The 23,370-nt window shown below is 46.4% G+C and overlaps 1 protein-coding gene and 1 long non-coding RNA gene across 5 annotated transcripts in view; both read right to left on the bottom strand.

The window, feature by feature from the left end:
• The window catches only part of LOC125944084 (uncharacterized), a 465,938-nt gene that overhangs the window by 40,428 nt on the left and 402,140 nt on the right, over nt 1–23,370 (bottom strand). The gene's annotated exons all lie outside the window — the stretch shown is intronic.
• The window catches only part of LOC119446119 (nitric oxide synthase-like protein), a 407,352-nt gene that overhangs the window by 40,428 nt on the left and 343,554 nt on the right, over nt 1–23,370 (bottom strand). For 3 of the 4 annotated variants that reach the window (XM_049663915.1, XM_049663917.1, XM_049663918.1), the window contains exons 13-15: nt 18,892–18,996; nt 16,195–16,262; nt 6,708–6,821 (exon numbers count right to left, since the gene is read on the bottom strand). In XM_049663915.1, the coding sequence (XP_049519872.1) occupies nt 6,708–6,821; nt 16,195–16,262; nt 18,892–18,996 (287 nt within the window). Of the gene's footprint in view, nt 1–6,707; nt 6,822–16,194; nt 16,263–18,891; nt 18,997–19,709; nt 19,855–23,370 lie in introns of all 4 variants that reach the window. The other variant, XM_049663916.1, reaches the window with a different exon arrangement.

Genomic DNA, 23,370 nt, shown 5'->3' with positions numbered 1-23,370 from the left:
GTTTTCGGCCAGGAACGAGCTGCGAAATACAACGACAATCTATTGTTTCTCTTGGTGTACATGGCATTGTGAAAGAAGGCGAGAACGAGGTCTAATCCCTGCACTGAGTTCAACAGACTCTGTTCCACGCCATTATGGACAAGGTGCTTGCGCGATTGCGCAATGTGGCCCTCTTGTGCATTCACTTCTATCTTGGGGAAAACGAGTTGCAGAAGTACAGCCGTCTACTTCCTCCGTAAAGGATCACTTAGCTATTAAACGTAATACATTACCATCCGAAGAAAGCAAACAAGTTATCCCTCCAGCATACTCCTGCTCGTTGAATCGTGACGTAACTTCCTATTTGCTCCATCTATTTTCTCTCTTTTCTTCCTCTCTCTATTTTCTTTCGTTCTTTCCAGAACGTAATTACTGGCTGCTGCATAATCTACACCGTTCGCCATAGAACAGTCGGCGAGCCTTCCATGATCTTACACGCTAAGAGGCACAGCAAGAGTCAAGCTTAAAACGAAAGGGAGACGTGGTTCCAGTGTTCCAACTTGCAAGCGTCGCTTCCAGGTTCTCCCCGGTCATTCGCTATGCTAATCTACTGAGATTAAGTTGTTAGCGTCGAGCTAAGATTGGAAGGCATACAAATTTAGTCAAGAATGGCACTGGGAACTGCTGCGCTGCCTTAGGCGTCCCGGAGCATGGTAAGGAGTGGGCTAGCACTGAAACAAGAGAAACTGGAAGGCACGTGAGACTTAATAGTTGCACTGGCTTCGCCTGAAAAAACCAGCGAAGCAGCGCGTGATGTTGCAATAGTTTCCTCCGTATACAAATTCATTTGCTTTGTTTCGCAATTACGAGAGGGAGAAAGTGGGGATCGCCTCGGGCGGAATTCGAAACAAAATTTACGGTCAATGTGCAGCGATCTATAGTCCCGTTTAATAGAGTCGACGTCTGATTTCATTTCGGTTGAATGATAAGAAACACACGAAATTCACGCTTACTTGGGCGCTTACAGGAGGAATAAGATAGAAGCACTGAACATTTTCTCTCTCGTTAATGGGGGTACGACCAAGTGATTCAGAAAGTGGAAGGAAAGACGAGAAAAAGAACTTGAAGTTCGGCGCGGAAATGAGTAAGACATGTTGCTTTGTCAGGATATCGCGTCAGTAGATAAAATTATCGGCATAATATTTAGGTTTTCTGACCTTCCGGCTGATGGTTTTCTGACAGCCGGTGATGTATGATCAACGAAACGCATGAATCGTCTGTTTTTGGGGCATATCAATTGCGAGCGACGTTAATGTTTCACAAGCCATTCACAATTTAACATCGCAAAAACGTCAAACGCCATATATCGCAGATGACGGGTCTGAACAATTTTCGCACCTCGTACGTTTCCGAACATGCGAGTGACCGATAACGCCAAAACTCCCTGACACTGAAAAATTTATCAACTAGAGAGAGGGAGAGAGAAAAAAAAAGGCCTATCGCTTATAAGAATCAAACGCAAAGAGCACCTCGTCTATTCTCTTGAACGCTCGCGTCAACGCTCGTTTGGGACGGAGAAGGGCACGGCAGATCAATTGCGCGGGACAGCGCTTCGCTCTTAAAGCGAAGGCCTATAGAAGCAAATTCGTAATGCCCCGCTCAACTTGAAGCTGCAGCTATTGTCAGAGCCCCCGGTGCGAGGTACCTTCCTCTCTCTATCTTAAAGGCGGCGAGGTTTAAACGCCAAGAAAGAAAAGTTGGGCTCCAGAAAGTTCATTCTCCATATAGCCGGATAGCTCCGTACTCCGTGCCACGAATACGGTGCACCACTGTAAAAAAGCTAGTACGGGATGCCAGCGAATCGGGCACACTTGTAGTTGTAGTGCCTCAATCAGCACCATTCTGCACCCGTTCACTGGACAATCGTCATTATACCAATGACGAAACAGTCGAATCACTGACCATTGCGTGCGAACACGTTTTGTCAAGTAGCCTACAGAAAAAGGCGATGACGTTATACACAGAGGCAGACGCTGAAAAAGAAGCGAACAGTGACTGAATAATAATAGGACTGGTGCACGTAACTGGTAAAAGTTGTTAATTACATTTCCAGAAAGAAAAAGGAAGTACATAGTTTGTAAAGTTGAAATGTGAAGTTCCCATGTTAACATCAAGCGGTAATAAATAGAGAATGGTTAAATTATGTACCTAATACTAAGATACATACGCAGGTGTCAGATACACGAAAGCCTCCAGTGAAAAAAAAAAAAAAAGAAAACACTGCAAGATGCATTTGTGAGTGTGTGTATTCGTGGATTTTTTGTTTGTTTTTGTTTCTCTCTCGCTCTCGCTCTTTTTTGTCTGCGTCCAGTTCACACTGCAAATTAGATCGCGTAATGTTGTTAGTTGAACTTATCAGCTCTCGGAATTTTGTGACGTCCCGCTCAGAGGCGATAAACGATGGCCGACTGTTGTAGTGCGCGTAGCGCATGAAGACGCCGAACATGGCGGCATGAACCAGTGATACTGAATGTGTAACTCTCACCTTGGACCTGACTAAGGACCTGACAGGACTGACTGCAGCACTACAGGGCCGAATTCCGAGAGCTTCTCGTTCGAAAGTGCCTCTGCCGTTGGCGGACTCCTCTTCGCTAATAATGAGTCCAGTATCAGGATTGGCTGGAATTTACTCTTACGAACGACTCTATAGCGTAAGAAGTTTTCGTGAAAGCGGGTCATAGCTCTCAAAATGCTGCGCAGCTGTCGCGGGATGAAAGAAAGCTCTTTTGTTCCGATCGTGCAGAGCACCCGCCATGTACTCCTGCTCTCTCCGATGCCACGGTCCATTTAACGGTTGCTCCAACAACGGTGATCTTCTTATTTTTCTTTTTATTGCGATAGCAATTATATGGACACTCAAAAGCAGATTTCTGCCGTCGCCGTCGCCGTCGCCGTGAGGTTCCGTATGACGTCATTTGGAGAATAAATCGTCGCCGCGATGATGATAAGTGGTTCTTGAGGGAAAGGGAAAGGTTGGCGCTATCTTCTGCAGCCCTTGAGGGAGCACGGCTCAGCGCCAACGCGCCGAACGCTGTATGTGCGAGTGAAAGGGCGCGAGGGGCGCGTCTTTCACGGGGAGTGAACGCACGGCGGAGAACAAACGCGCGTTCTGCGCCGTGCTCGCTTAAGGGCTGCAGAAGTAGGCGTCTCTGTTTTCTCCTTCACAATCACCATGTATGTAGAGCAAACGCGCCTTCTTCCGACGAGCGACAAGCCGGGGGGGAGGGGGAGGGAAGGGAGGCGACGTTTAGCTGCGGCACGCAGTGCCTATTTATATCAGAGGCTCCGGCAACAGTCACCAACGCCGCACGCATTTTGAGCGAACGCGGGCAAAACGCCGATGGCGTCGACAACAGTTCTGCGTGTTGCCGATGCTGCTGCATGTCCAAGTTTATACAGCTGATAAAGCTAATATCATTACTCTGTATAGCTCTCTACAAGTTTGCTATCGCAATTGATGCTTCGCCTTTCAGGTGAAACTGCGACAACTTTTTATTGCGATAGCAATTATATGGACACTCAAAAGCAGATTTCTGCCGTCGGTGTCGCCGTCGCCGTCGCCGTCGCCGTCGCCGTCGCCGTGAGGTTCCGTATGACGTCATTTGGAGATGAAATCGTCGCCGCGCGCCGAACGCTGTATGTGCGAGTGAAAGGGCGCGAGGGGCGCGTCTTTCACGGGGAGTGAACGCACGGCGGAGAACAAACGCGCGTTCTGCGCCGTGCTCGCTTAAGGGCTGCAGAAGTAGGCGTCTCTTTTCTCCTTTACAATCACCATATATGTAGAGCAAACGCGCCTTCTTCGGACGCGCGAGAGGCCGTGGGGGAGGGGGAGGGAAGGGAGGCAACGTTTAGCTGCGGCACCAAGTGCCTATTTATATCAGAGGCTCCAGCAACAGTCACCAACGCCGCACGCATTTTGAGCTAACGCGGGCAAAACGCCGATGGCGTCGACAACAGTTCTGCGTGTTGTTGCTACCAAAGCCGCTCACCTTACTTCGTATGACATTGCTGTGTTGCTATCGCATTCATTGCTTCGCCCTTAGGGCGAAACTGTGACATTTTTTTATTGCATCGCTACCCTCACGAAAAAATAAGTTGTCGCAGTTTCACCTGAAAGGCGAAGCATCAATTGCGATAGCAAATTTGTAGAGAGCTATACGGAGTAATGATAGTAGCTTTAGCAGGTGTATAAACTTGGACATGCAGCAGCACCGGCAACACGCAGAAATGTTGTCGACGCCGTCGGCGTTTTGGCCGCGTTTGCACAAAATGCGTGCGGCGTTGGTGACTGTTGCCGGAGCCTCTGATATAAATAGGCACTTGAAGCCGCAGCTAAACGTCCCCTCCCTGCGCCCTTTCGTGCGTCAGAAGAAGGCGCGTTTGCTCTACATATATGGTGATTGTAAAGGAGGAAAGAGACGCCTACTTCTACAGCCTTTAAGGGAGCACGGCACAGAACGCGCGTTTGTTCTCCGCCGTGCGTTCACTCCCCGTGAAAGCGCGCGTCCCTTGCGCCCTTTCACTCGCACATACAGCGTTCGGCGGCGCGCGGCGACGATTTCATCTCCATTGACGTCATACGGAACCTCACGGCGACGGCGACGGCGACGAAGATGGCGACGCCGACGGTAGAAATCTGCTTTGGAGTGTCCATATAATTGCTATCGCAATAAAAGTGCGTTGACATTCAGAGCTGTACGAAGCACTATCTAGGCGCGACGCTTTAGCGCAAAACTGATAAGGGTTTAAACGTAAAGAGATCCGCCATCCACCCTTCGCGAGTGAGTAACCTCTAAATTGAGCGCAAGGCAGTAAGACATTAGAAGCGCCGCTTCTTTTCTCGATCATTCGCATCGTGTTGATTCTCAGTTTTCTCTCCTGCTGTTCGACGCTTTCAACTATACTGCACACAGGGAGGCGTCATCCTCTTTACTACTAGACAACTGCGACTAATCATCTTTGACCTCACACGCAAGTACGTAGACGTACAGTATTGGTCAAAAGTTTCCAGGCTGCAGCTTACACGAACACGTTGACTTCGTGCTCTGTACTGGGTCTTGTATTCGATTCGAAGAGTTTTCTAACAAGGGGAAACTTCGAACTGTCAAAATTAGTTCAGGAGCCCCGCCACCCATCTGAATGTCAACGCGTTCGCCACACGCTGTTGCCTGGGAACTTTTGACGGGTGACTGTCCGTGGGAGATACATACTGAGATAAATTGTGTGGGTTTAAGGGCAGCTTATAAAAAGTTTGCGTCAGAAATCATACTGGGACCATGGACTCGACCGTTCATTAGCACAGAAATCCATCAGAGCATTGTTGCATTTTTAAAAGATGACTGGGCTGGGTGCGACCACCTTTAATTTCACGATGGACGCATTTGTGTGTGCGCTGGCATAACTTGTTCTCCCTTTCCTTCTGCCTTCCCTATTTCCTTTTCGATTTCTTCCCACTTCCCCAATGTAGGGCAGCAAACCAGGTGCAACCTGATTAACGTTCCTGACTCCCCTTTGCTCTCTCTCTATAAACGAATGAATGTTTCAAACTTTTCTGTAAATACTACCTAAGCGTTACTCTTGACGTGACAGCTAGGCGTACGCAATCGCTATTGTTGCGCTATTGAAAACAAAATAATAAAAACAGTGAATTGGCCTTATGCTCACCTGGGCGAAATAATATTGCAATGTAGATACTTTTGTATCCTCGTTCAGAAATTCTTATCAGCGTACCTTTTATATCTGCTATCGCCTATTCACAGCAACCACTACAGCAAAACAATTTTCAGTGCCATCAAAGACTCTTTGTAGCGACTTCTCAGCAAGGTTGCATTAGCGCCGTCCGTCTCAAACCCAATTTGATCACGTTACATAATTCACAACGCATTGTTGCAATAAGGCAGATCAAGCCGCTTTCTGAATTGTATAAGCATGATAAAAACGTGTAGAAACACTATAAAGTCATGGCGTCCCCGTTATATATTTGTGTTACCAACTCACGGAATAAATATAGAGAAAAGAAATAATCGCGATATAGTATTACTGATTTTTTTATGTATCATGAGAGACCGAAAATCTCCCATATGAAAGCTTTATCATGTAAATTGCTGCCTTTCGTCACAGTCAATTACAACGTTGTACGTTCACCACTTCTATCGACAGCGATGTTTGTTAACTCTGTTGCAGGTTTGCCTTTCAACATGGGCATCAATACAAATGCAACTACAGGGGCACAGCTGCTAGCTTGGCTGAAACGTATAATCCTACTGCATGCGACATGATATGGCTGTATGTTGATGTCCCACAGATTGCGTGCTTTATTTAACTTGCTCAAGGATTCTTTTGCAAACCTTATTCCATAAGTGCTCTTCGTCAAGAAGAATACAAATACCTTGCGGTTTCTCACCAAACCCAGGCTGTTTGATTCGCATTTTATCAAGTCAATATACCACGACGTCATGGCCCCTTTGCTGCTTAGAGCTCCTCAGCACGGTGCAAGTTCGTTTATTTTTATAAAATTTAACGGAATATAACAGCACAGTGCTTGTCTTCCAACCTTACAGCAACCATTGTATGCTCTGTGGGCACCTCGGGAACGTCCCACGGGAGAATTTTAATGTTAATTCTCAACATTGGCATGCACAGAAGAAGTTGGACAGAGTGAAACTCACCTGACATTGCTGAGGGGTCCAAGGTCCGACGCCTCGTGGGGTGGCGGCGGAGAACCGACGTCATTCTCGGAGGCATTGACGCTGTTTTTCCGCACGAAGGACATTGACGTCGTCCTGGGTTGGCAGCACAAAGTCAGCTAGCGCCGCTTCACACCTGCCGTCTCTCTCTCTCTTTTCATTTTCTGCCTCCCGCCTTCCAATGCTGCTCCTCGTGATCTCAACGCAACCCTCATAACGTGATGTCCAAATCCACGGCTCGCCTCGAGTAACAAAAACGGATCTCGAAGGCTACGCTTTTTCTGGCTGCACGCGCGGGAAGCGATTGCAGTAGCCGGAAACACGTCACGGCCACCATGTTTTAGACACCACCTATTCCAATCGTTATTTTCACTGACAGCTGAGTGAGTTGGTTTGAATTTATGGAGCGAAAAGCAGCGCCAAAATTAATGCACAGACATATGAAAAGACTAAAGGACACATGCGCTGACAATCAACTGATTTATAAAAAAAATGCAAAGGCATAAAAAAAAAGCATCCAGGAGATATGTGACCATGGGGGGCGTCGGCGAAAGCTAATGTTCAGAAAAATAACCCACGTGTCGTCCCCCAAAAGATCCCTCGTTATACAACGCTATCGCAAAACACTGTCAATAAGGGACAATTCGCCATCATGTAGGGCGGCAGAAGCCTGGCTACACCTGCGCCACCCAAATGGGAGATGTGTCTTGCTTCCAGCAGCAGTCTAAGGTCCTCATTCAATAAATACATTGACAACATTGATAGTCAGCGCTTGTGTCGTTCACTCTCATGTCCATGTCCTAACTTTCACGATGCTTTTTTTTCCCACAGGAATCGTTAGCAGCGCATGTGAGGCGGAAGCCACAAGGTGATCACACTTCACCAGAGCGACGTAGTAACAGGAGCCATGCAAAAGTATAACTTTTTTTATCACAAAAGTGCTCCTTATTTATTTGTACTGTTACCTTGTATGTTATGTGATATCCTCGTTTTTGCTAGTATTGTTGTTTCGCGAGCTTTTTCGTAATCTCACTTTGTTGTTTCTACTGTTACATTACAATATTGTCGGTTCGCCGGTAACTGTTGTTCCAATCACTCCTCCACACAAACTGGGTACAAGTGCGCAAATAATGCTACTCGTTGATCCACACAAACTGTGTGTAAATGTGTAACTTTACCATCATGTTAATGAATCATGCGACATGAATAGCTGGCACCGTAATTGTCAGCCAATATATCTTTCTTTTATTATACCAGAAAAAGACATAAAAAACATAACGCTCCTTGGAGCATCTTTTTGCGGGAAAGACAGGCTTTTCGAGGCAAATGTTAGCAGCTTGCAGGCGACCGCGACACGCTACCGCATCGCATTCTACAGCACATCACGTCACAGTGCTATGCACTATCGCTTACAAACGCGTTGTCATTTGTTGTCAGCGGTGGCGCAGTTTACAGCATGTAGCCATGCAGTTTACGAGACAGTCTTAAACTTATAGTACGCTGTAACCAAAGAAATGGAAAGAGGAATGACTAAACTGGTGAAGGAGACTAGTTTTGGAAAAAGGTTGGCTTGCGAACAGTGCCTCCCACACAGTACGAGGCCTACAAGGTCGAAGACGTGACATCAAGCTATAGTGGCCGGACGTTTCCATTGTGAAATCAAATAGTGACGAAAGAACGAATGCGGTAAGCGCCTGCGCTCTCTGGTCGGCGTTAGTTTTTGAACGCATGTATATGAAGTTAACACGCTTTAGCGTAAAGTAATGGGCTCCGTGGAGCACGCCGGCTGTCTAACAAGCTTCTTTGACGCTATGTGCGCAGGGGGATTTACGAGTAGCTTTCAGACATCAATTCTCTAAAGTGACCAATTCCTATCAATATTTTACCGTATTTCCTCTTCGTTTATATGAATGCAATGCGCTATAGAACACAACACCCTTTTGTCTAATTCATGTTACGATTATTGAAGCGTTCGAGAGCGAACTCCAAATTCGACATTCTGGCGGCGTATAAGATAGTCACACCTTTCGGAAATATTCATCTATGAGACAGTTGCATCTTGCTGAAATATGCCTGCAAGTTGCAACTGTCTGACAGACGACCTACATCGGTTCGCCGTGCACAACGAGCACCTTCATCGAATAAATACAGGGTGATGAACTTTCATCCACTGCTAAGTCGACCACTGACTAGTCCTTTAACGCACTGATCACCTAAATAATCAAGAAACTGGGGTTAACAGCCTGGCAGCAATAACGGTTCCTTCTGATGTACAGGGTACATAACGACCAGCGACCTCACCAGCAGCCCGCAGACAGAAGTGAAGCCTACGATGTGGCCCTTTAAGAGGGAACTGAATAATTAACAACAGCGTTAGCAGTCGGTAACGCGACATTCTGGTTCTCATCTGATGGACTGTCGTATTGACTATGCTCACCATTTAACTTTCCAGTGGGGAGCAAATTCACATCGTGTTGTACGTGTATCTAACCGGTATATAAAGCTTAGGGCAAACAACTCAGTGTCTCCTGGTTGTAACTCACTATAGAAAAGCGAAAATAAGGGTATGGTGTGCTCACGAAATTTGATACAAGGAAAGAAAGCAGGAAATGAGCCTGTATATACTATATGTGGGAGATTATTTGGACGTAATGCTTATTTTAACTGTGCGACAACGCACCCAGTTTTCTTTATGTTTAAATTGCCTTTGACAAGTGCGCTTTCATCTTTACTCGATATACCCCTATTGAAAAAAAAAAAGAATGAAAGAAAACCGTAGGCATGGCATAACTCTCATGTCTAATAATGCGATAGGAAACATATAGAATCTGATTAAAAAATCCGTTTTTCCCATGTCATACGATGTTATTGGATAGGGGAGTTATAGGGAATAGGTTTCTTTTTTCCGTAGGGTAGTATGAGCAGGCCTAAATGAACGGTATTGGCCACTGCAAGGTGTATACTTATGAGTTTAGCACCAGAAGACAGTCACTATGAGTGCAGAATAATGTTCAAAATTGCACTACGGAACCACGCTAATTTCCCTAGCATCGTCCAGGCCACATCAACTAACCTTTACGGAAAGTGTTCCTTAAAAAAAAAATTATACTTTTTGTATCAGCAAGCTGCAGAAACCTGTTCTGCCGACTTAAGCAGATTCAATACATTGTGTATAATACAAACATATAACGGTGAGTGACATGATAACAGGGGTGCACATGTTCCGAGTGAGCACAAAAACATAGTGCACATGACAAAGGGCACATATTACAAGCACAATCAGCGCTCCATCAATCAATCAATCAATCAATCAATCAATCAATCAATCAATCAATCAATCAATCAATCAATCAATCAATCAATCAGGCCATTTCTGCACAGATTAGTTTGCGATAGGCATAAAGCTTAAGGCTTGCTAAGGATAATTCAAACAACTTCCGAGCGCCCTATGCTGGTCTTGGCAATGACACTACGAATTGAATAAGATCGGAAAATATCATGACTATATGTCATGTATTACAACCGTTTCCCTCAAACGAATGCATCAATGGATAGTTTAATACTAACTTTGGTTAGAGCAAAATATTTAAAAAATAAGGCCTAATAGCATTACCTTAAATTATCAAAGAAAAAGAAAGCAAAATTAATTGCACGATACTATATGCAGTGTGGCAGGCACGTAATAATAATAATAATAATAATAATAATAATAATAATAATAATAATAATAATAATAATAATAATAATAATAATAATAATAATAATAATAATAATAATAATAATAATACTAATAATAATAATAACGCGTGCGGTGATCGCGCCCTGCCAAGAAAGGACTCTATGGCTCATGCTCACAAGAAAACTTTCTTTTTGTCTCTAATAATAAAAAAATAAACGAAAAATAATGGTAATAAAAAAAAAACGTATTTTCGAGCGCAGGGCCGGTATTTTGTAGCGATGCCTTTCCGATGCTAATGCCTTTTCGCTCTTTTCGCGCTCGGTCAGTGGTCAGAGCGACGGTCCGCTCACGTTATCGACGGGGTCAGCCGGCCGTGAGCGGTGGATGATAGGACTAGTATAGAATAAAGCATCACGCATCGCTACACAATACCGGCCCAGTGATCGTCTCAGAGAACAGGAATAGAAGGACCTACAGGACCTACAGGCACCAAGAAAAATACGAAGGCACCAATATCACCTTAAACACATGAATACATAAATACTAGTAAAATGCACCCAAACTTACTGCGAAGCGAGGATTTGGGAGACGGGTATAGCAGCCTCGTTGCAGGAATGTTTCGATGTGGCGGAGAAATACGAGACGTGCAGCAAGTGCACCACTACAGAAGGCATTGATCGAGGCGCCATTAGTTCACATGCATGTGAAGATGCATGCTGCCCTAAACGCTGCGATGAGCTAACCTCACGTTCCTCCGCAAACGTTGTGTGTAATCGCATCACTCAAGCTGTGATACACATTTCCCCCCATCGTAAGTATTCTAAAATTTTAGGTCTTTTTCTGCATGGATAATTAAGCGTCAGGGTAGCCGAAAAGAAATATACTAGAAATGGGCAAGCAGTAGAAGTTGCGCGTGAAATATTTGATAAGGGCGCAACGTAGAGTTTCCGCCACAAACGGCCATTCAAAATTTTGTGTCTCATTTACTTCAAAAAGGACGGTACGTTGGGCATGCTGGTAATCCATATTGAAACTATCGACAGTGCGAAACGACACAGAACGACTCTGTCAATAGTTTCGTTTACTTCGATTTTAGTTGCAGCATTTGGTGGGAGTCGCAGAGTAACCGTGTTCGAAACGTCGCGAAGGAGAACTCGATTTCGTCATAGGCTTTCTTTGGCGAGCGTCACGGATCTCGAGAAAGGCCACTCAGCCGACTGTCAATTCGGCTACATGTGTTCGTTGCTTTCACAACTTGAGTGCTGCATTTCTACCGCCATTCCCGCAACGAGAACATATGCTGGCGTTTTATAAGTGTCAGTACATCCTACACATGGAAACTTGCAGGCTTCTTATCGCGTTCCGATCAGTTATACGGCGTCACACGTGCACTACTGATAGCCATCAGGGCCGATCTGGATCGGATCTCCTGATTACGATCAACACTGGTCGCTGCTACACGGTCGAACGATCCGGATCGACTGATTATCGTCTGCTGATAGTCGGCAACTTTAATACCTGCATAATGCCTTGACTACAAATTCATATTGAAAAATATGGTTAAATTTCGACGATATTTCAATTTTACAACTTACTATTACTGATAAAAAAAGTTGTTAAACGTTTTTTTATTGAGCTGCCTTCACGTTTTGCTTTTAGCGTTTTCAGAATACTGCACTAGAGGGCACAGACTTCAGTCGGCGATCGCGATCAAGAGGACTGATCGCGATTCACGGATCGCGATCGTCCGGATCCGGATCCCGTAAGATCGCGATTGCAAATGTCCGTGTAGCAACAACGCTCGATCCGAATCAAGCTCAATCCGGATCGATCGGCCCCGATCGCAATTAGAAGTGTACGTGCGACACCGGTATTAGTTGCCACTGGCATTAGTCGAATGGCGTTGTTTCCTCCGTACTATAGTGGAGTCGTCAATACATTGCGCCAAGCATTTAGCGGAGAAACCACATGAATGGCATCTGACGTCAGTGACAAAAACTGATCAGCACTGATAAGAAGACTCATCGGTTAACTTCTACAGTGCTAAGACTACTGATGCGCGACAGCTGTGCACTCCAGAACTTCGATACCGCGTAAGTCCAAGTAGGCGCCCGTTCCCATTTACCCGCGTTCTTGCCGCAAATGGCGGTCAGCGGGTATTGGTTCAGGGCGTACTCTCGATGTTACGCGGTAAGTGAAAGACCTGTGCGGTGCACGTCTGCCAAGCGCATACATGAGTGTGGTTACTCGTGCTCTATATACACTATACACACACAAGGAGAAGGGTGACTATGGTCTACTGAGAGTGAATGAGTGAGTGAAGGAGTCGGTGAGTGAAAATACAAACGGTGCACCACAAACACATCACGAATCACAGTGAGAGAGAGAGAGAGTGTGTGTGAAAGAGAGAAAAGGAAGAAGAAGGAGGAGAGGACGTACAGGAAATCAAAGACGTCGGTCCTTACCTAACGTAAGATCTGAAACAAAACAGACACCATCAAGGTCAACTACAAAAGAAAACGACACACTCGGCTAAGAAGTTACAAAAATAATAATAATAAAGTAGCTTAATGTAGAGGTAAGTGAACGATCGGAGCGGGCATCACGTGCAGTGCTTGGCGGAATGCGCGCATGCGCAAGAAGAGATGGAGGAGACGAAAATGACATGCACGAAGGAAGACGCAGGCAGCATGCGTGGTATAACATTGTGTGCTGGTTTCGTGCGCCATGTATTGCAGCGAAAACATGCGCTCGAACGTGCTTATAAGAAGGCAGAAAGTGAGTCTGACAGGTTGATACAGATTAGATAAACATAGGCCCAGATTCTGTAAGGATTTCTTTTATCCATTCTTATCGCCTTTCCTCATCGACTTGTACGTCGCCGAGCCGTCGTTACCGCTGGAATTGCCCCCACGTGTACCCCGGGTAGCAAGAAAAGAATAAAGTAAACGGAAAATAATTCCCTACAAAATTTGGAAACACGTAGTATTCGACAGGCATTGCCTATTCATTTTGGCCTTACTCCTGGTTTCAGGCTGTTTTAGAAGCGGTAACTATCATACACGCTAAATGTCATCATGGCTGTCTGTGCCGCACGTCGATGCTCCCGAAAGTTCACTGCCATAAATTTGGAAGTGAGCAAGCTACATAACATCATTCTAGCTTGATGTCATGAGCGCATACTATTGGTACCATGTGTCGCGGATACATGATGGTGTAGAGTACAAATTATATGTATTTCATACTGGCATATACAATATATTTAAATCTTTTTCGACTACGATTTCGGGCAACACTAGCTGAAAGCTGGAAAATCATGTGAAACTGCAAAACGTTGCGACGCGGTGGTTAGCAGGGAGAAATGTAGCCGGCCATTGCCCTAAATTCGGCGTGAGCCCCATCTGTTCAACACGCGCATTTTAGAAATCGACAGGCGCTGTCATCGTTCAGGCGTCGTCAGTGCCATCCGCTGAAATCAACTAAGCTTCGAACGTAATTCCTTGCCGGCTAACAAATGGCATATAGGAGTGCGTTTACGTAATTGAGCTAGCGATCAATGAAGCCGAAATAAATTCTACAATTTCTACATTGTTCACAGAGTAGAACTCTGTAAATCCACATCATATTGTGAGACGCTTGACATGGGTACCACGATGACTGGAACAGGAATGTACATCGGATACTGAGAGCACTGTACTTTGAACCTTAGTGTTTTAGTAATCATTAAGAAATCCAGAATTGCAAGTAAAACTTCCGTGCATTTTTTTTTGCGATCGATTAGTGCACGTATAACGGACATAAGAGTCAGTGAAGACTAAATCCTTTCTTTAGTAGAGTATAATGTTGGGCAAGTTTGTGCATAGCTTTAACGAAAGATGTGTGGCGCAAAGTAGGTGACCGGAAACACAAGAGGGACAGGATATCATGTACCTCTTGCGTTTCCTGTTACTTACTTTGCTCCACAAATATTTCGTTAAAGCCTTTCTTTTTCACTTCAAGCCGCGCATACTTACGCGCTAGTAGAGCTAGTATAAAGCATGGGGTTAGCGTGAAGTGTTATGCTGAGAAAACTTCGCAGGAATGTGCGCGACCATCCTCAGCTGCTTTTATGATATAGGTTTGGTTCGCGCGCTCAAGTTCCTAATACGCTCTTCACAGCGAAAGCAGGCAGCCGACTTAAATACGCGCAGAACAGGTTCTCCCACAGTTGGATTATCCAGTCATCGGCGTTCGTTAGTGAATGACCGGCGCATGTTTCCTAACTACTGGTGGCGCGGTGTGGTAGGTTCTACGACAAGAAAAAAGAGTTGATTGAGCACAATTTCGGATAACTGTGTGACGTGACAGTCCCCTAAAGGACACGTTGACAATCGTGTCGTATTCGTGACATGAAAAGTAGAAAATTTGGGTTTTTTTGGCAAGTTAACGAGTCGCAAGTCGATAATCGAAACGCTGAAGTCTTTGTGCTCATCTACGACGGCGCCAAACCAATGTGCTACGATGACAGTTGCGTAATCGCGCTCACAGGTTGACGTCTGAATAAAAACTATGACGAAGCCTCGAACGCTTCAAAAAGAGGCGTTTAGTTTACTGCTGTCTTTGGCTCTAGTATTTCGATTTCACTGTCATTTTAGTTTGCCGTCTTTTATTTTCTATTTGCGTCATTTGAACACTGCTGAATCCGGATGACATTAGTTGAGACACAGCTGGCAGTATTTTTATGCAAGGTATTTAGGCCACCGCCTGGATTACCTAAGAAGTAGTTAGAGGCACTACGAAGGTCTTACAACGTAACATTTGGCAGCTGTTAATATTTTGCCCTGATTGTGAAAATATCCTGCTTTAACAAGCACGTAACAATTTCCCGGAATCATATATACAGTCGAATGCAGTTTCCAGGTTGACAAATTTCTGAATTACCGAAAAGGTTGGCGTTACCGCTGAGTCTGTTTGAAGGTGCCCGAACTGTATCTGAACCAATTTTAGTACATTATGAACAGTTAGTTGCAAGTAAGTTTGCAAGCGCCGTCTAGACAATCCTCGAAGCAGTGCAAGACGTGATGTTTCGTAGTGGCAGAATAGACGCGCTCAGAAAAGCTTATACATAAAAAATAAAGAAAAAAGGCGCGAGTGTTGGTAATATATGGTCCCACGGGGGCAACGTCATCTTATAACGGCCTCTTGCTACTCTCAAACATCGCCCTTGAAAAATTTGTGAGCTAATATTGCCACGCAGGCGCACAGTAGTTTATAGACCCACATTCTTCATGCAAATCGTCGAAAAATGCTAATAAACTCCCAGAAGGAGAGAACAGCCAGCGACGTCCCACGATATTAATCGCTCAAGCTCAAGCCACACGCAGCATTGCACGAAAAAAAAAAAGAAACGATATCAATGAGTTACGAGAAAAGAGCAAGTAATAAATCGTACTTCTGGGATTGCGCAAGGGTATCCGAGTGGTATTCATATTTGCTTAATTTTTTACATGCTGCTTCTTAAAGCATTGATGAAGTCTAGACAGAGTGCTTCAGTATGAATTACATTGCAGAAGTCAACTGCATTTTCCTTTTTTTTTTTTTTTTTTGCTTGAGAGTCAAATAAGCATCAAGCAAGAGCCATCGAAAAAACAAATAGAAAAGCCGGCTGTTCCGTTCCGAAGAACTCAAGAAGGAACCGGAAATAGAGAATAGGAGACACTATATAGAGAAGCGAGAGAAACGAGTATATAGAAGAAGTAGTAGAAGAAGAAGAAGAAGAGCGAATGATGCCATGACATTGGTAGTACAAACCTCGGAGTCGTACCCTCCGGTCCGAAGGGGCTGCAGCTCTTCATGACTTGTAGGTTTCGAGCGAAGACCTGTTCACATGAGAGGGGAGAGGGGCACGAGGAAATAACGAGAAGAAGACAAAGAAGAAAAACGTAACTGACAAAAATGTTTGCATTTATTGTCAGTACGAACGGTCCTCGAAAAGATATAGGACAGCAGAGTACCATGGGAGTCTTACGAGCAGCATACAAAAGACAAACAATGAAAGGAAAAGAAATTGATACTAATCTGCACAAAGCCTCACAAGAGACACTGAAGATCGCGCCCTGCAGTGCCCGAGGGACACTTTGACGATAAAGAGCAAAAAAAAAAGAAAAAAGACACTAACGATACTATAAAGGGCAATACTGTTGCGTTGAAGACGCGGGAGGTGTGGGGAACGGGAGAGAGAGCGATAGAGAGGGAAGGTCACAGAGGCCATTGTCAAGAAGAACGGCGCCGCCGTCTTCGCTGCCCCGTCTCTGGCAGCGGCGGCTGCACCGCGCTTTCGATCACGTGACTGATCGTTAACGACTTTTATTGCTCGCCGCTTGTTTCTGTTCGCATCATGGCTCGAAGGCAAGGCGACGGCGAAGGATGGCGGCGGCCGGCGCGTTTATCAGAGGGGTAGCTAGGTAAAAGAACGCCCGCGATACGTACAACACGCCCCCTCCCGCCCACCTCATGAACGAATGGCTCATCGATAAAGTCGCGTGCCGAGCTCAGTTGTATGGTCGTAGTATCGTAGTACGGGGACAGATGTAAGTGACGCTGTCGATTTTCTGTTGCGTGGCGCGTCGCGCGTACTCCCCGTGCCCTCCTGCACTCACTCGCCTGTTGTTTCTTGTTTTTTTTTTTCCCTTGACCTTTACCTGTTTTATCACTACTGTTTGGTTCTGCGCATTTTCAGAAACTCTTTCTTTTCTAGTAGTGCGTTGTTGTGCGAGCCGACAGGGGACAGGAGTGGGCGTGCCGTTTTTATGGGGGTCGTTCCTTGCTCCTGCTGCGACGTCGTCCGTCCGTCCCAGAAAGAGATACCGAGAGACAACGGCCCGTCGTATATATAGCCGCGTTCATTCAGGAAATCCTCCTCCCGTGGCTATCTTTTGTCGCTGTTCCTTCACTCTCGGCGTTGCTTGCGTCGGCGGGAGCGGCGCCAAAACAAACAGCGAGACGGGCGGGAGCTTTACGGGCAAACGCGAGGCAATGCCCCTGAGCTCAACGGACGTATGATTTCAAAGGGGATCATTGTTCGAAGAAATTACGATCGGAGGCTTTGTGAGCTTCTTTATGTGCTGTTAAATATGAACTAGTAAGCAAACACGGCGACTGCTGTTTTCTCATATTTGCCGAACGTATACGGAGTGGGTGGTTTACGGACGGTTAGTTTGGTGAAAGGGTCTATAAACTGAAAGAGCAGACCATTTCTTACGGTTACAGAGATATAGTGGCATGAGCAATTTGATCAAAAGAAAGTGCTTAGGTTACCCGCAAATTACACCAGGGGAGCGAATCCTCATTCGTATGGCGCGGCCGCGAGGGGCCCTATCTTGAAAGCGACCTGCGATGGGCAGGGAGAGCGGCGAGCGCTGATAGCTTCGTGTGCGCTGTGTTCTCACCGCTTAGTTCGCGTTGAAGCGAAAGACATCACGAAGGTGAATTCGCTCACTGCTGTGGGCCCTACCTTGAAAGCGATCGTTTTACTTGACAGAGGGACGGATGGACGGGTTTCCTCATTGGGTGGGCATAAAATTACTTACACATTTAAAAAAGAAGCAAGTTGGGGCGAGGGTGGATACATGAACGGAGACTAGGAAGTCTATTTTTATACCTAACTCATGAAATGCGGCTAATGTTCGCGAGATTCGCAGTTCAAGGACTTCCTACTCGCAAAGCATGACTCAAAGGGTACCACGAATACTTTTGGGTATATGTAAAAGTCGAAGTCTTGATTGAAAGGAGATAAATATAAAAATAATACGTGTTGACAAATAAGTCACCTGACACAAACGCCATGTTTACCGGAAGCATTGTGCCATTCCACCGTGCTACGGCGGCCAACAGCGTGACAGAAAAATAAAGAGAATGAAGAGGAAACACAGGGGGAAAAACTTACAGGATTCCTCCTGGTTTCATACGTGGAGCGCAAGGTCTGTATCTGTTTCGCGTTTACGTGTCAGTGTCCCTGTGCGTGCCACTTTTAAGCAGAGCATTTCACGCCATAAGGTCATGCCATGCCAACCATGGCCCCCGTCGAAACACTTCTGAAGGCAGGGATGTTAATAAGAAAAGCGTCTGCTTGGCTATCCTCGCTCAGCGAAAGGAAATATAAAGATGATAGAGATGCAGAAAAGAATGACACGGGGAAAAGCCTTGTAGAGTTCTGGTGCCATCAATAGGTAATGATACATAGGGGCCCCTTGTTGCCGTTGGCGGCGCTGCAGCTGCTTACTGCGCTCATTTCTGGCAAACGCGAAACTTCAAGATATGGTGGAGGAAGGAAGCGCAAAGTAGACTCTTGCGATTATTGCATGGGGTTCCAGTCCACGCTCACGCATTGTATATTTTCGCGCTGTAAGTGAATGTCAACTTTCGAATCGTGCCGAGCCTTTCACAGGCTCCGTAGAACTGGGCATGGCAACGCGCATGTCTGCCCATAAGGGCCAGCGCGGGACATACCTCTCCGTTCTCGGGCGGTTCGCCATTGCCAAAAGTGCTTGAAATGACAAGCAGCAGGGGCTCGAATTCCAGGTTGACGAAATCGTAGTCTTCCATGCACTCAACCTGGAAGAAGACGCAAAGAGGCACGCTATTATAAAGGCAAAATGTTTAGAACTTCTGAAACCATTAAGGAAGAGCAGTGCAAGGAATCTACGCGAAACGCCGCGATGTTAGTGATATTACCAAATCACTCGGAATTATGAAGGACTGAAAGCTTCTTCGTATAGAAAGCTGTATATGAAGTCATGAACTGGGAAGATGCTCGATCATCGTCCCAGTTACATGAGATATATCAAAATGATTTCGGGAAAGTAAAGTTGATTTGAATTTCTGGACACAATCAGAAATCCAATTCTTTTTTATTTCCTGCCGCATTGGCTCTGATAAAAAAACAGCCGAATTAGCTGCTAGTGCCCACCTCACAAATGTGCTAGAATGTTTACACGATTTCGCTCGACACAACAATAACCGTTAGGAAGCTCTGTTAGGAAGCTCACAACATGGTATTTCTAATAATTTGATGGATTTTACTGGCGACGCAACTTCTCCGCAACACTGTGGGAATGTTGAAACGTTTTCGCCCTTCAAGTCTTTTAGTCGCCCTGCTCCCTCTAAGCCAAGTAACTCAGAGCTAAAGGATGTTTTAACGACGGGTCGTAGCCGTTACTCGTATTACATTCTCAAGGTCGCATAGAAGTCGTTTCATGACACTCAACAACGAAAATCAAGCTACGCACAAACAAGCAGCCACATATAGGTTTTTTGAGGGGCCTTACCGACGCGTTGAACGCGTGCAGGAAGATGTCGCATAGCACACGGGCGTAGGTCTCGGACTTTCCCGTCTCGGTGGCGTACAGGATCTTCGCCTTGACGCGCTTTGCCAGGGCTTTGCCGTACATGGCTGAGGTGAACTTCACGGCGCTGCGGGTCGAATTATCGATAACAGTGAGCCCTTGATCAATGATGTTGACAACCGATGATAAGATTATTTCCTTCAGTTTCCTCGTGTACGAATGTGATGCCTAACCATCAACTGCTTGCTTTCAACGTTAGAGATAAGTAAATTTTATTCAATGTGGTTATACATAACAAAAATTTTTAGGAGAGAAACAAAAATCTGCTATATTATCAGCATGACGAGGTTCCCACCCTTCATTTTTCCATGACGCTGAACACAGCAAACCTAAATAGAAATGTGGCTATACATGTACATAACATAAAAAAAGGAACAACAACCTGGGGTTTAACGTGCGATAACCATGATCTGATTATGAGGCGCACCATAGTGGGGGCACTACGGATTATTTTGACCATCTCAGTTCTTTAACGTGCATCTAAATGAAAGTACACAAGTCTTTTTGGATTTTGCCATTATAAAAACGCGGTCGCCGTGGCTCCGATCAAACCCGCAATCTCGATCTCAGCAGCGCAACGTCATAGTCACTCGGCTACCATCGCGGAGTAATATATATATATTATGGCGTCACTGTTGGCACGACGTTTATTCGGCCCGAGTACTCGGCAGCGAACCAGCAAAAGCACACACCCGATGATGATGATCACACATAACTGAAGATGAGGATCGCGCAACGTAGGATGATGATGATAATATACAGATGAAGAAGACGTGCGTAATAAACGCCCACACTAATTTCCCCCCCACGTGGAAGCGGCCATCCTGGCCGCAAGTCAAGGCGACGAAGACCGCCGCGTGAACGGTTTCATGCGGGAGACATGAACGACCTCGGTGCTGCGACAACGGCGGTCTGTGGCGGCGACAACAGGAGTCACGCGATAATTGACGGGTGATGTCTGCTCCAGGACGATGTAGGGCCCGATGAAACGCGGCTGGAACTTGTCGCACAAACCAGGCGTGCGAAGGGGCGTCAATAGAAGTATTTCGTCACCAGGTCGGAAGGACACAACGCGATGGAGGGTGTCATAAATGATCTTCCGGTCGTGTTGCCTGGCCGCCGTATTGACGCGAGCACGCTGGCGACACTGGGCGAGTCGTGAAAGGAATTCTTCGCTAGACGATGCAGATGCATTGACAGGAGCATCGAAGAAAGAAACGTCTAGAAGGGAAGTAGGCGACCGTCCGTAAACTAAGTAAAATGGCGAGTAGCCGGTGGTACGCTGAACGGCCGTGTTGTAGGCGAAAGTGACGAAAGGTAGAATTTTGTCCCAATTCTTGTGATCAGGCTGAATATATACGGCGATCATGTCGGCAAGCGTGCGATGAAATCGCTCTGTCAAGCCGTTAGTCTGTGGATGGTAACTCGACGCAGTTTTGTGGGTGGTACCAGAGGCGCGCAGGACTTCGTTTAAAAGTTGCGAGAGAAAGACCTTTCCACGGTCGCTGAGCAGTACTCGAGGAGCACCATGGCGCAGAATTATAGCGTGAACGACGAAGTCGGCAACCTCCGAAGCTGAGCCAGTGATCACTGATGTTGTTTCAGCGTAGCGCGTCAGGTGGTCGATGGCGGTCACTATCCACCGATTTCCAGCTGCAGTAACAGGAAGGGGCCCGTAAAGGTCGATACCAACAACCTCAAATGGTGCGTCAGGACACGGAATAGGCAGTAATTCGCCGGCAGGAGCAGAGGTTGGGAGTTTGCGACGCTGACACGGAGAACAGGAACCGACGTATCTCGCCACACTAGTAGAAAGGCCAGGCCAATAGTAACGGCTTCGAATGCGATCGTAGGTTTTGTGGAAACCGAGATGGCCAGCAGTCATGTCATCGTGGAATGCTTTGAGGACATGGGCTCGAAGAGAGCGTGGTAGAACGGGCACCCAGCGTTGACCGTCAAGGTGGTAAATGCGCCGATACAGCACGTGATTGTTCAGCTTGAATTGTGCGAGTTGGCGTCGAAGCCGCGCGTTAGGTGGGCGAGAAGCGCCAGAGAGGTGGTCTATCATACGCCGACAATATGGGTCAGCCCTTTGGCGAAATGCAAATGTTTGATCATCGTCCGGAGAAAGGCGGTCTATGGTGGCTAGAGAGGAAACCGGCGCAGAAGTGACATCCGAAGAGCTGCTTTGCGACGCAGTTGCCGAGGTGTCAAGTGGGTGCGCAGGAAGCGGGCAACGAGAAAGAGCGTCAGCATCTTGGTGTTTTTTGCCTGACTTATGAATAATGTCAAAGTCATATTCTTGCAGGCGGAGAACCCAGCGACCCAGCCGTCCAGTCAAGTTCTTGAGAGTGGAGAGCCAGCATAATGCGTGGTGGTCCGTAACAATTGTAAAATGACGCCCGTGCAAATAGGGACGAAACTTCTGTACGGACCAAACAATCGCCAGGCACTCCTGCTCAGTTATTGTATAGTTCTTCTCGGCATCGGTGAGTACGCGGCTGGCGTATGCAACGACTCTCTCGTGCGAAGAGTTGTTGCGTTGCAGAAGAATGGCACCGATGCCGTGGCCGCTAGCGTCTGTGTGCAAGAGAGTCTGTGCAGTCTCATCAAAATGGCAAAGCACAGGTTCAGACGTGAGGGCGCCCTTCAACATGCCAAAGGCAGCTTCACAATCTTGAGACCAGTGAAAGGGTACACCGGAAGCAAGTAGTTTGTGTAGTGGCGCAGCGATGGAGGCAAAGTTCCGTATAAAGCGACGGAAATAAGAAGCGAGGCCAAGGAAGCTTCGCAAGTCTTTAGGCTTTTCTGGGCGAGGGAAGCGAAGGACCGCAGCAATCTTGTCAGGGTCAGGACGTATGCCCTCCTTGCTCACGACATGCCCCAGGACCTTAATAGATCTGCTGGCGAAATGGCATTTCTTCGTGTTGAGCTGAAGACCAGCGTCGCCAAGGCACGTCAGAACTTCATCTAAGCGTTGCAGGTGCTGAGGAAACGTGGATGAAAAGACGACAATGTCATCCAGGTAGCAGAGGCAAGTTTTCCATTTCAGGCCACGCAGCACGGTATCAATCATGCGTTCAAAAGTCGCAGGTGCATTGCATAGCCCGAAAGGCATGACGTTGAATTCGTAAAGTCCATCAGGGGTGGCAAACGCTGTTTTTTCTTTATCGTCTTCGTGCATGGGAATTTGCCAATAGCCAGAACGCAGATCGAGGCTCGAAAAGTATTCTGCACCTTGTAGTGAATCAAGGGCGTCGTCAATGCGAGGCATAGGGTATACGTCCTTTCGAGTGATCTTATTGAGGGCCCGGTAATCGACGCAAAAACGCACGGAACCGTCTTTTTTTCGCACCAAAACAACCGGAGATGACCAAGGGCTAGCTGAGGGCCGGATGACCTTCTGTTGTAACATGTCCGCGACATTTTCTTCTATGATTTTCCGCTCGGCTAGGGACACGCGGTACGGGCGTCGGCGCACTATCGACGCTTCGTCTGTCTGAATGCGATGCGCTGCAGCTGTGGTTTGGCCCAGAGTCGACGAATGGACATCAAATAAATTTGCGTGTTTGTTTCAACAGCA

This window comes from Dermacentor silvarum, chromosome 3 (assembly GCF_013339745.2).
Source record: "Dermacentor silvarum isolate Dsil-2018 chromosome 3, BIME_Dsil_1.4, whole genome shotgun sequence".
NCBI lineage: Eukaryota > Metazoa > Arthropoda > Arachnida > Ixodida > Ixodidae > Dermacentor > Dermacentor silvarum.
This window is presented reverse-complemented; position numbering and strand designations above follow the sequence as displayed.